General features: G+C 42.3%; 1 protein-coding gene across 2 annotated transcripts in view; it reads right to left on the reverse strand.

The window, feature by feature from the left end:
• The window catches only part of ELOVL6 (ELOVL fatty acid elongase 6), a 191,357-nt gene that overhangs the window by 34,540 nt on the left and 143,733 nt on the right, over positions 1–13,084 (reverse strand). For both annotated transcript variants that reach the window (XM_069743854.1, XM_069743855.1), the window contains one exon: positions 1,300–1,431. In XM_069743854.1, the coding sequence (XP_069599955.1) occupies positions 1,300–1,431 (132 nt within the window). The remainder of the gene's footprint in view (positions 1–1,299; positions 1,432–13,084) is intronic.

Raw genomic sequence — 13,084 nt, forward strand, 5'->3', positions numbered from 1 at the left:
CAGGGATTACAATTAAGTTTTAATGAAAATTTTCTACAAAACATGTGCATCAATCTAATCAGTGCCTTCTGCTCTATAACATCCTGCCTGCAGATACTATTTTCAACAAGACAGGCGTTCTATAAGTCTAATAGTCAATGATGACTAGTTAATTTAAAAATACCGTACTTAAAAAAAAATAAAGTTTTTTTATGTGCAATAGCTGTCATTTAGGAGAATTATAATAGCTAGCTCCCATTAAACAGCCTTAGTTATATCTACATATGGCTGCACATACCATAGCAAATGTTTATAATTAGTTTCAACCTATATTATCTTGCACAATTCCTACACAACAAAGCAATTTTTTGGGTGCCCAGACACAGAGCTACCAGTGATACTCTGAATTGTTCCAAATCACTGTGTTTATAGTGACGGATGCAGCCATACTTCAGCGCCCATATAGCAGCATTGGCCACATAATAGCGCCAGCACACTCATTACAGATAATGGATGACCTTCGACAGAGAAGATGAGACAATAGATGGATATCAGAAGATTTATTTATGAATTCACTGACCATAAAAAAAAGACAAAATGATTCAGCGATTCGGCCTACGGCCTTTATCAAAGGTACCTGTCGGTGAGTCCATCAGCACATGGGATGTCCATCAAGGTGCAATATGGAGTCTCCTTGATGGACATCCCGACAGACTCACCTATAGATATCCTTGATAAAGGCCATAGGCCGAAAGGTTAGATCATTTTGTCTGTATTTCTATATGGTCTGTGAATTCTTCAATAAAACTTCTGATATCCATCTATTGTCTCATCTTCTGTGCCAAAGGTGGACCATCATCTATTAAAAATTTCTTCTGAGTACTAAACTCTTTTTAAGGAGTGCCAACCCTATCCATTTACAGCACACTAATTATGTCATTTGTAAGATCCAATCACTTCATGATAATAGCTGTAACAATATTCAAACATGAAAACCACAATCTTGCTCATTTTAATATTTTTGTTTTTACAAGCCATAACTTATTCTATAGTGGCCGGAGACCTTTTCGTATGAAATATGAATAATAATTCAATATGTTCATTACACAAATGTAACAATCATACTTATTATTTGTATGACACCCTCATATAAAGTCAACATTTTATTACACTGTATATCTGCGGCTATTAATGAAAACCATGCCACCCCACATATAAACAATAAAACCCCAGTGGTCGGTACATCAGTGATGTAATATACAGACTTATTAAATGTATCATATATACAGATACCAAAAGTTCTTATATGTAAATACATACCTAAAAACTGCAAGGCCGAGGGACCACAAAACAAGGGGTTTCCTTAGCTCAAACTTTTCTCGTTGTTTCATTAGGTGCCGTCCACCAAATATAAAGGCAGCATACAATGCTGAAAATAGAAAGGACTTCTTCCTGAAACAGAAAATCCATTATATTTATTTGTCGAATACCTTTGTATAACAAACTTAATGGGAGAATAAAAACACATTAATAAACAAATCACAGATTTATACCCTAACGGCGGACCACATGCTGTAGGACACTCCTCAAAACGACTTTAGGAGTGAATTCAAATGCTGTGGATTTTGATGCAGAAAGTTTTGAAACTGTTCAATTCATTTTAAACAATCTCCTTTTACAATGAGCACAATTATTAGGTGAGTATTTTGACCATATTATCATTTTTATCCATATTTTCTCACTCCAAGCTGTATAAACTTGAATGCTTATTGGATGAAGCAAATCAGGTGATGTGCATTTGTGTAATGAGGGAGAGTGTGACCTAAGGATATCAACACCCTTTGTCAAAGTGTGTAGAATTATCAAAATCATCTTTATAGAATTATCAAGCAACTTGTTTATCGCAGTCAAAATTGGCCACAAAAAAGAGATTTAATAATTTTTGACTTTTCAGAGTCAGTTAAAAGTCTTATAGAGGGATACAGAACTTGCGATTGCTAAGATAGTAGGTTGAGATCACAGAGCCAACACATTTTTGTTGCAAATAGTCAACAAAGTAACAAAAAACATGCTGATAAAAAAACATATTTTAACTGCCAACTTTTGAGAAGAATCAAACGTGAAGTGACCAGGAACCTATTATCTGTAGTGTCGGGATCCTTGCATGATGCCCCTCTTCCCCGGCAGGGACGCTGACTTACTCATCGCCGTGGCCCCGCACTCCCTTCCCCAGCTGCCTGGGGTCTGCACATGGCTCGCAAATCCCTGGGCACTGTGCTTACTTAGTACACTCGCGTAGTCCTGCCTTCATAAAGGGACAGAATGCGCTGTCCTAAATTGTCCCCAGCCAATGGCTGGGAGACACTTATTTAAGGCACCTCTACCTGATGAGAGGTGCCTGTGCAACATTGTTAGTCTGTTTCTAAAACACGCTTGCTAGTTCTCAGATGCCAGTGCTCGTATCCCAGTATACCTGCCTGTCTATCAGCCATGCTCGCCTGGATATCAGCTGCGCCCACCTGCCTGTCTCTCAGTCGTGCCCACCTATCTATCAGCTGTGCCCGCCTGCCTATCAGCCGTGCGCGCCAGTACCTTCCTGCGTGTGTGTCAGGCATGCCAGTTAGTACTTGCCAAGTTTACCATTCCTAGCCATCCCTGCCTCCTGTCCCTTGGGGGTCAGCTGCCATGAACCAGAGGTCAGTCCAGGATTAGCAAATGGTTCCACCTTCTTTGTCCCTCCTCGGATCGCGGTATAGTCAGCCGCTCTGCACCCGAGGTCAGACTTGGTGAGCCACCTAGTCACACCCTTACAGGCTCTCCGCAGATAATGACACAGTGGTTCCACCACCCATTACATTATCCTCCAGTGCTGTCATCTGCCTGCAACCTCCTTGGAGTGCCCAGAAGTACAAGGTGTTCAGTGCTCAGAGACAAGGCTAAGGTAGGGCAGGCTGAAACCTGGCCACCACTGAACAAGACACAAGTTGAAAATCAAGACTGGGCCAAGAATTATATTTCATAGACTGATGAGATGAGAGTGACTCACTCATAACGGGCACAGACCTCCTCTTCGACTCACATGCCTGCAAGGTGAAGATGTGGTACTGTTATGGGCTGATATTACTAAGGATGAGCTAGTTGGACCTTTTTGGGTAAAGATGACTCAAAATCAACTCCCAAATCTACCGTCAGTTTTTAGAAGACATTTCAAGTACATGAGAAAGCCTGTCGTGCATAAAAATCATTTTCTTGAAACATGCAATGTCCCATCACATGCATGGAAGTACTTCATTGCTTGTCTAGCCAGTAAAGATCTTAAAGATTATAGAATAATTACATGGCCTCTTCCTCACCTGACCTAAACCCTATTGAGAACATGTGGCCCCTTCTTAAACAGGAGATTTACAGTGAAGGAAAACAGTACAGCCTCTCTGAAAATTGCCTGGGAGGTTGTGGTTGGTGCAGCCCAACAAAGTTGATCATCAAAAGATTAAGAAACTGATAGACTCCATGGATGGAAGGTTAATCATTGTTAATGAAAAGAAGGGTGGCTATATTGGTCAGTGATATATATTTTTTTAACTTGTCAGAAAGGTAGTTATCCACATTTTGTGTTATTTGGTTATTATGCTCATGTTAACAGGTGAAAATAAAGTATTGAAATGGGAACATGTGTGCTTTTCATTTAGTTGCCCAATAATTCTGCACAAAGATAGGTCTCCTAAAAAGACAAAACCTCACTTTTACTTACTTAAATTTTCAGGTATCACATTTATTAACCGTTTGGATTGACCGAAAGCACTGTAGTTGCTCAATAATAAAAAACATTTTTTTAAATACAAATTTTTTAAATTACAAAGGAGACATTTTTGCAACAAAATCTGCATCACTTGTTCAACCTACAGCCCCCATACATGTGCACACTCAGAGTATAATAGCATGCATGTGTTCTTGATCGGGAAAAAGGAGTAAACCACTGCCAGACATCTTTGATGGCAGCTTATCTCCCATGAAAGTGATCAGTTTAAATCCAACTGATCAATAACTATTTTCACTGACATCTACTGTTAAGGAAGTGTTGGCAGGTTCACATTTACTAATGCAGTGCCCCAGAGTCCTGGTTCGTTGCAGTAATATTGTTCTTCCACCAGGGGGAGTGATGTTACGTCTGAAGGCAATGAAGGAGATCTGCTGTCCAGGTATCACAGCCACACACACACTTCACACGCCAGTCCACCAGGGGGAGCTAAGGGTTCTATCTATTAGGCCACTCCTCACATAGGGTAAAACTGGAGGGTTGGTTAGGAAGTTAGTCAGTATCAGAAGGAGGAGAGGAGAGGTCCTGGCTGGGGACCGACGAGTAAAGGTCTCTCGGTCGAGCTGGCTGGGGTGATCCCTGGTCAGATCCAGACTGAAGTCTGAGGAGGAAGGAAAGAAGGACACGGAGCTGCGCCTGCAACCCATGCGGCAGCATTCTAAGAAAGGACAAGAAAGGAATTGTGCTGTAGTGAGTGAGAAAAGAAGTCATAGCAACAGGAGTGAAACATCAGTGGGAGACCAGCTAGAAGCAGGCTGCCTCCATCGGAAGCGCAGATCCGGTGGCCAGAATACTGAGGGAGTAAAGAGCTCTATGCCGTTACTTGAGAGACTGGCAGGGCAGTTAATTCCAAGTTGGCTGTCCAACCTTTATACCTAAGAAGACTCAGTGGCAACTTGTGGGGGTCTGGGCGTCTCTAGGGTCCCTATAAATAAGCCTCAGGCCATCAGTCATACGGGTTTTGTCCTAACCGTACCATCTGGGGGACAGAGAGAGAAGTAACAACAGTGAGGACCTTATGGTAGCTTATGCAAGTAGGGACCTACTACGTTACTGTGCGCAAGGGGAAGGCTATTGAATTCCTCCTGGACAAGGGGACTCTGGATTTGCCTTCAGAGTGGCTGGACTCTGCCTACCCTGTGGTCTCTACTCTGGATGCTGATCCTTCAGTAAAAGGTAAAGAGACTGCAACCCTGTGTCCTCGTTATTCACTGCGCCTTACACCATCCACCACCTACTCTCTGGGAAGCCCTGGGGACATAGTTCACCTGTTGGAAGGTATACCATCTAGCTGCCATAACATCACCCCAGTGGACCCCTAAGCAGCGTCGGTCACCCTGACTGAATATCACAGGTGGCGTCACGAACACTATCCCATATATAAACTCTTTTATTGGACGCCCCTCAAAGGGCCACGGACCGGGTCAGGCCACCGTGACATCCCATTCCCCGAACCGAGGGACCCGGTACCGAGTACTCCATTGCCCTTACCCTGGGGGCGATCTAACACTAACATTGTGCCCCAAAATAAAAAATGTTTATTGTCAGCTTTATCTTTACCAAATCTGTTAGCACATGATTTTCTTGCAATATGTAAGTATTATAGGATTATCAGCATTTAGAAGCGTCAATTTCTAGTTAGTACAGTCTTCTTCACAGACCACACAGAGCTCCGGTTCATAAAATGGATGAAACTGGAGGCCTTTTGACCAGAGCTGTCAATCAGTCTCCTCCAATTAAAAAACACTTTGCATGGAAAAGCGGTTTTTCAGTTGGAGGATTAGAAAAACGTGGATGTTTTCTTTCTAAAACAGTGGCACTCCTGTGAAAGGGTTGTGTCAAAGCTGTTGTAGTTTAACCCAAATCAAACAGATAATTTGCAATTTCAGACTCAGTCCATGCATAACAACGGCAGCATCTACAAAATTAGTTCTGGCTTGAAGAGGACCTGTTACTTGTTCGAAAAAGTTGAGTTAAATACCTTGAAACAAATCGCTAAGTTCTCCTGATTCTGCCACTCTTTTCCGCTTTGTGCTGCATCACTCCATTGTAGAGATATTCAGATTTATTGCTTTTAGAGCATAGTATGTGAAATCTCTGCTTGCAGATCAACTGGCATTTTATTCAGAGTCTTCTCTGGGGGTGAGGGCTCTATCCACTCTTTCCCAGATGCTTCAAATGATAAAAAAGCAGCAGCAGATCTAGCAATCTCAAAAGCTGCTAAGCTGTAATTGGAAGAATCTGGGATGGAGGGGTGAAAGTGCCCGATCTCAGAGAGGACTGAAAGAAATACACAGTTGGTCATGTGAATATATCTCTCTAATGAAGCGACAGAACACAAAAAAAGAATGGCAGAATCAGATGAGATTCATAAGCGATTTATTTCTATTTTAGGAGCGTGTGACAGGTCCTAATTAAAGGAGTTCCACCAAAGTTATTAGAAACTAGATGGTGGTCCGATTCGCATTGGGTATTCAAGAATATGTATGTAGTTTATTTATGAAGATTTAAGAATTATGCAATGAATACACAGGATTTTCCGGGTAAAATATATACATTATCAGTGAAGCGGTGTTTAAATCCCACGCCAATATCACTGATTGGTCGCGGCTGGCCGGGCGCGACCAATCAGCGCAGCGGGGTTTAAATCTTGAGCCAATATCGCTGATTGGTCGTGGCCGGCCGGGCGCGACCAATCAGTGAAGCGTGGTTCAAATCCCACGCCAATTCGTGGCCGGACTGCCTGTCGCTGATCGGACGCGGCCGGCCATGCACGACCAATCAGTGAAGCGGTGTTTAAATCCCGCGCCAATATCACTGATTGGTCGCGTCTGGCTGTGAGCGACCAATCAGCGCAGCAAGGTTTAAATCCTGAGCCAATATCGCTGATTGGTCGTGCCTGGCCGGCTGCAACCAATCAGCAAAGCAGCGTTTAAATCCCGCGCCAATATCGCTGATTGGTCGCAGCTGGCCGGGCGCGACTAATTAGTGAAACGTGGTTTAAATCCCGGCCAATTTGCGGCCGGACTGCGCCTGTCGCTGATTGGTCGCAGCTGGCCGGGCGCGACTAATTAGTGAAACGTGGTTTAAATCCCGGCCAATTCGCGGCCGGACTGCGCCAATAGACCAATCAGCGACGCGGGATTTCCGTTACAGACAAACAGACCGAATTAGACGATTATATAGTAGATACCCGATGCGTTAGAATCGGGCCACCATCTAGTATTCATATAAACATTGGTGCTTACATTTATGTTTTAACCCATTGGACACACTGCCATTGTTTTTCTCCTGTCTTTATTTTAAGAGTCAAAACTTTATTAGTCATCTATCGCTGTATGACAGCTTGTTTTCTATAGGATGACTTATAGTTTTCAAAGGCACCATTTATTTTACCATATGATAAACTTAAAAGCAGGGAAATTTTTTATTCTCTCCCTTAAACACTCTCCTCCATGTTATTCTCTCCCTCACAGACTGTCCTCCATGTTATTCTCTCCCTCACAGACTGTCCTCCATGTTATTCTCTCCCTCACAGACAGTCCTCCATGTTTTTCTCGACCTCAGACTGACCTCCATGTTATTCTCTGCCTCACACACTGTCCTCCATGTTATTCTCTCCCTCACAGACCGTGTTCCATGTTATTCTCTCCCTCACACACTGTCCTCCATGTTATTCTCTCCCTCACAGACTGTCCTCCATGTTATTCTCTCCCTCACAGACTGTCCTCCATGTTATTCTCTCCCTCACAGACAGTCCTCCATGTTTTTCTCGACCTCAGACTGACCTTTATGTTATTCTCTCCCTCACACTGTCCTCCATGTTATTCTCTCCCTCACAGACCGTGTTCCATGTTATTCTCTCCCTCACAGACTGTCCTCCATGTTATTCTCTCCCTCACAGACTGTCCTCCATGTTATTCTCTCCCTCACAGACTGTCCTCCATGTTATTCTCTCCCTCACAGACTGTCCTCCATGTTATTCTCTCCCTCACAGACTGTCCTCCATGTTATTCTCTTCCTCACAGACTGTCCTCCATGTTATCCTCTCCTTCACAGACTGTCCTCCATGTTATTCTCTCCCTCACAGACTGTCCTCCATGTTATTCTCTCCTTCACAGACTGTTCTCCATGTTATTCTCTCCCTCACAGACTATCCTCCATGTTATATGTATGTAGTTTATTTATGAATGCTGATTGGTCGAGGCCGGCTGGGCGCGACCAATCAGCGATGCGGGATTTCGGTTACAAACAGACCCTTAGACAATTATATATATAGACTAGATGGTGGCCCGATTCTAACGCATCGGGTATTCTGGAATATGCATGTCCACGTAGTATATTGCACAGCCCACGTAGTATATTGCTAAGCCACGTAGTATATTGCCCAGCCATGCAGTATATTGCCCAGCCACGTAGTATATTGCCCAGCCACGTAGTATATTGCCCAGTGACGTAGTATACAGCACAGAGCCATGTAGTATACAGCACAGACACGTAGTATACTGCCCAGTCACGTAGTATACTGCCCAGTCACGTAGAATATTGCCCAGCCACGTAGTATATTGCACAGCCCACATAGTGTATTGCACAGCCCGCGCAGTACCACGCACGCAGCATATAACACAGGCCACGTAGTGTATAACCCAGGCCATGTAGTGTATAACACAGGCCACGTAATGTATAACACAGGCCACGTAGTGTATAACACAGGCCACGTAGAGTATAGCACAGCCCACGCAGTATATTGCACAGCCCGCATAGTACATTGCATAGCCCCCGTAGTACATTGCACAGCCTGCGTAGTACATTGCACAGCCCGTGCAGTACATTGCACAGCCCACGCAGTACATTGCACAGCCCGCGCAGTACATTGCACAGCCCGCGCAGTACATTGTACAGCCCGCGCAGTACACTGCCCAGCCACGTAGTATATTGCCCAGTCACGAAATATATTGCCCAGCCACATAGTATATTGCCCAGTCACGTAGTATATTGCCCAGTCACATAGTAGCATATAATACAGCTCACGTAATATATTGCACAGCCCACGCAGTATATAGCAATGTGGACACCATATCCCTGTTAAAAAAAATAATTAAAATAAAAAAGTTATATACTCACCCTCCGTTGGCCCCCGGATCGAAGCGGTTACCGGCGCTCATCGCGCGCTCTGATCTGAAGAGTGCATTGCGGTCTCGCGAGATGACGTAGCGGTCTCGCGAGACCGCACGTCATCATCTCGCGAGACCACAATGCATGGAGCGGTCACCAGGGCGTCGTGAGGAGCGGGAAAGGCCTGTTCCTGATCCAATGGACGGTGAGTATATAACTATTTTTTATTTTTTTATTGTTTTTAATATTAGATCTTTTTACTATTGATGTGACATAGGCAGCATGAATAGTAAAAAGTTGGTCACACAGGGTTAATAGCAGCATTAACCGCGAGCGTTACACCGCGGTCAATGCTGCCATTAACCCTGTGTGAGCGCTGACTGGAGGGGAGTACGGAGCGGGCACTGACTGCTGGGAGGAAGGAGCGGCCATTTTTCTGCCGGACTGTGCCCGTCGCTGATTGGTCGTGGCTGTTTTGCCACGACCAATCAGCGACTTGGATTTCCATGACAGACAGAGGCCGCGACCAATGAATATCCGTGACAGACAGAAAGACAGACAGACGGAAGTGACCCTTAGACAATTATATAGTAGATAACACTGAGGACCAAAATTATTGTAAAAGTACAGAAGTCATTAAATATAAGATAACTGGTTAACATAACTAGCAAGTTGCATCAAATATATTATTCCATGAAATATATTCAGCATACATTAATTCATCATACAATAATAATTAATATAGCATTTCCAATATTACAACATCCTTTCAGGAACCTAAGTTGGAGTAATTAGAACAAGTATACGATTGGGTTCAAGTGCAGTTAGCTTTTGCCAAAAATGCATAGAAAACGCACAATTTTGCTGCAATTTTCCAAAATTCTGGCAAACATGTTGCAGTTATATCGTGAATGATTGTAGCAAAACAAACTCATAACACCAACTTTCTTTTGTACATAACGGGAATTGTACATAACGGAAATTTTTATATACTAGCATATACCAATATTTCTTATGACATATAATATTCTAAACTAATTAATATCATAATATAAATTGTAGTTGATAATGATCATTTGCTCTGGTGAAAATTGCTTCCACTGAATAATCAGCAAGGAAACATAATGGATCAGAAATGTGAAGACAATGCAAAGAAAATAAAAAAACAATCTAGGAGATAGATTTCGGAAAATAACACAGACAGGAGAGATCCAGGATAGGTCATTGGAAGGAAGCCGACTGACCCACATGTCAAGATGCAAAGTTTAAGCTTCTTTAGTAAATATTCGCAGTGTCAGTTTCTTGGCAGTTCTTGTTATGGAGCCGATTAGACACTTGGCAATAGGAGTGAGCCAAGTACAGTGCCAATAATGGTGTTTGCTGAACTGATAACAGCTGGGCTCTTGGGTCATTAATAAAAGTGGAAATGGAGATACCAAGCCAGACGACACTTTAAGCAAGAGGCTGAAACTCCATGAATACCAGGCATAAAAATGATTAAAATATAATTACAAATGCACACCAATACGCCATATAGAAAATCTTATGATACTTATATTTTACTCTCCCGTGAAGCTCTGCTCTGCATTATGGTTGTACACTACCATGTGGACCTCCACAGTTTACCCTAACTTTCCATTACTAAGAATGTTACCATCTTCAGGGTAGATAGTAATATGTTCACGCTGTGCAAGATGAGTACATAATCAGGTAATTATATTCAGGTTTTAAAGCCTCTAAATACCATTGAGTCTATCAGGTTAAATATATGATTGGTGAATCACAAAAGAAAAAAAAAATTAACTGTAGATGTCCGTAAGAATACAAGGCCCAGATTCCTTGTTCTTGGCTGGCTAGTAGGGTAGGTGCTGTAGGCATAGTCAATCTCCATGATCCATGATAAGTGAAAACAGCTTAATTAGTACAATAATAAGACTACTGTTAATGTCAATGGATAAGGACAGAAGAGCACTCTCTCGGGCTAAGAACAGACACTTAGAGGCCGTACCCCCAACTAACTTCCTTTTCCAACTTCATATTAAATATCTCTTCCACCAGTCTTACTATTCTAAAAATAAAAATTGAAAGAATTAGGCAACGTTTTGAGAGCCAACCTTATTTACAAGAAGACATCCTTAGGGAATGTGCACACAACATAGTAACATAGTAAGGCTGAAAAAAGACATTTGTCCATCCAGTTCAGCCTATATTCCATCATAATAAATCCCCAGATTTACGTCCTTCTACAGAACCTAATAATTGTATGATACAATATTGTTCTGCTCCAGGAAGACATCCAGGCCTCTCTTGAACCCCTCGACTGAGTTCGCCATCACCACCTCCTCAGGCAAGCAATTCCAGATTCTCACTGCCCTAACAGTAAAGAATCATCTTCTATGTTGGTGGAAAAACCTTCTCTCCTCCAGACGCAAAGAATGCCCCCTTGTGCCCGTCACCTTCCTTGGTATAAACAGATCCTCAGCGAGATATTTGTATTGTCCCCTTATATACTTATACATGGTTATTAGATCGCCCCTCAGTCGTCTTTTTTCTAGACTAAATAATCCTAATTTCGCTAATCTATCTGGGTATTGTAGTTCTCCCATCCCCTTTATTAATTTTGTTGCCCTCCTTTGTACTCTCTCTAGTTCCATTATATCCTTCCTGAGCACCGGTGCCCAAAACTGGACACAGTACTCCATGTGCGGTCTAACTATGGATTTGTACAGAGGCAGTATAATGCTCTCATCATGTGTATCCAGACCGATTTTAATGCACCCCATGATCCTGTTTGCCTTGGCAGCTGCTGCCTGACACTGGCTGCTCCAGGTAAGTTTATCATTAACTAGGATCCCCAAGTCCTTCTCCCTGTCAGATTTACCCAGTGGTTTCCCGTTCAGTGTGTAATGGTGATATTGATTCCTTCTTCCCATGTGTATAACCTTACATTTATCATTGTTAAACCTCATCTGCCACCTTTCAGCCCAAGTTTCCAACCTATCCAGATCCATCTGTAGCAGAATACTATCTTCTCTTGTATTAACTGCTTTACATAGTTTTGTATCATCTGCAAATATCGATATTTTACTGTGTAAACCTTCTACCAGATCATTAATGAATATGTTGAAGAGAACAGGTCCCAATACCGACCCCTGCGGTACCCCACTGGTCACAGCGACCCAGTTAGAGACTATAGCATTTATAACCACCCTCTGCTTTCTATCACTAAGCCAGTTACTAACCCATTTACACACATTTTCCCCCAGACCAAGCATTCTCATTTTGTGTACCAACCTCTTGTGTGGCACGGTATCAAACGCTTTGGAAAAATCGAGATATACCACGTCCAATGACTCACCGTTGTCCAGCCTATAGCTTACCTCTTCATAAAAACTGATTAGATTGGTTTGACAGGAGTGATTTCTCATAAACCCATGCTGATATGGAGTTAAACAGTTATTCTCATTGAGATAATCCAGAATAACATCCCTCAGAAACCCTTCAAATATTTTACCAACAATAGAGGTTAGACTTACTGGCCTATAATTTCCTGGTTCACTTTTAGAGCCCTTTTTGAATATTGGCACCACATTTGCTATGCGCCAGTCCTGCGGAACAGACCCCGTCACTATAGAGTCCCTAAAAATAAGAAATAATGGTTTATCTATTACATTACTTAGTTCTCTTAGTACTCGTGGGTGTATGCCATCCGGACCCGGAGATTTATCTATTTTGATCTTATTTAGCCGGTTTCGCACCTCTTCTTGGGTTAGATTGGTGACCCTTAATATAGGGTTTTCATTGTTTCTTGGGATTTCACCTAGCATTTCATTTTCCGCCGTGAATACCGTGGAGAAGAAGGTGTTTAATATGTTAGCTTTTTCCTCGTCATCTACAACCATTCTTTCCTCACTATTTTTTAAGGGGCCTACATTTTCAGTTTTTATTCTTTTACTATTGATATAGTTGAAGAACAGTTTGGGATTAGTTTTACTCTCCTTAGCAATGTGCTTCTCTGTTTCCTTTTTGGCAGCTTTAATCATCATTTAACTATCATTTAATTATCATTTAACATCTCTTAGATGCCGGCGTACCAGTGGAGCTTTTCCTAAAAAAAAACAAAAAAAAAAAAAACACTGTGTTTTTTTTCCAAAGTGTGTATTTTTTTAGTCT

This window comes from Ranitomeya imitator, chromosome 1 (genome assembly GCF_032444005.1).
Source record: "Ranitomeya imitator isolate aRanImi1 chromosome 1, aRanImi1.pri, whole genome shotgun sequence".
In the NCBI taxonomy this organism is placed as follows: Eukaryota; Metazoa; Chordata; class Amphibia; order Anura; family Dendrobatidae; genus Ranitomeya; species Ranitomeya imitator.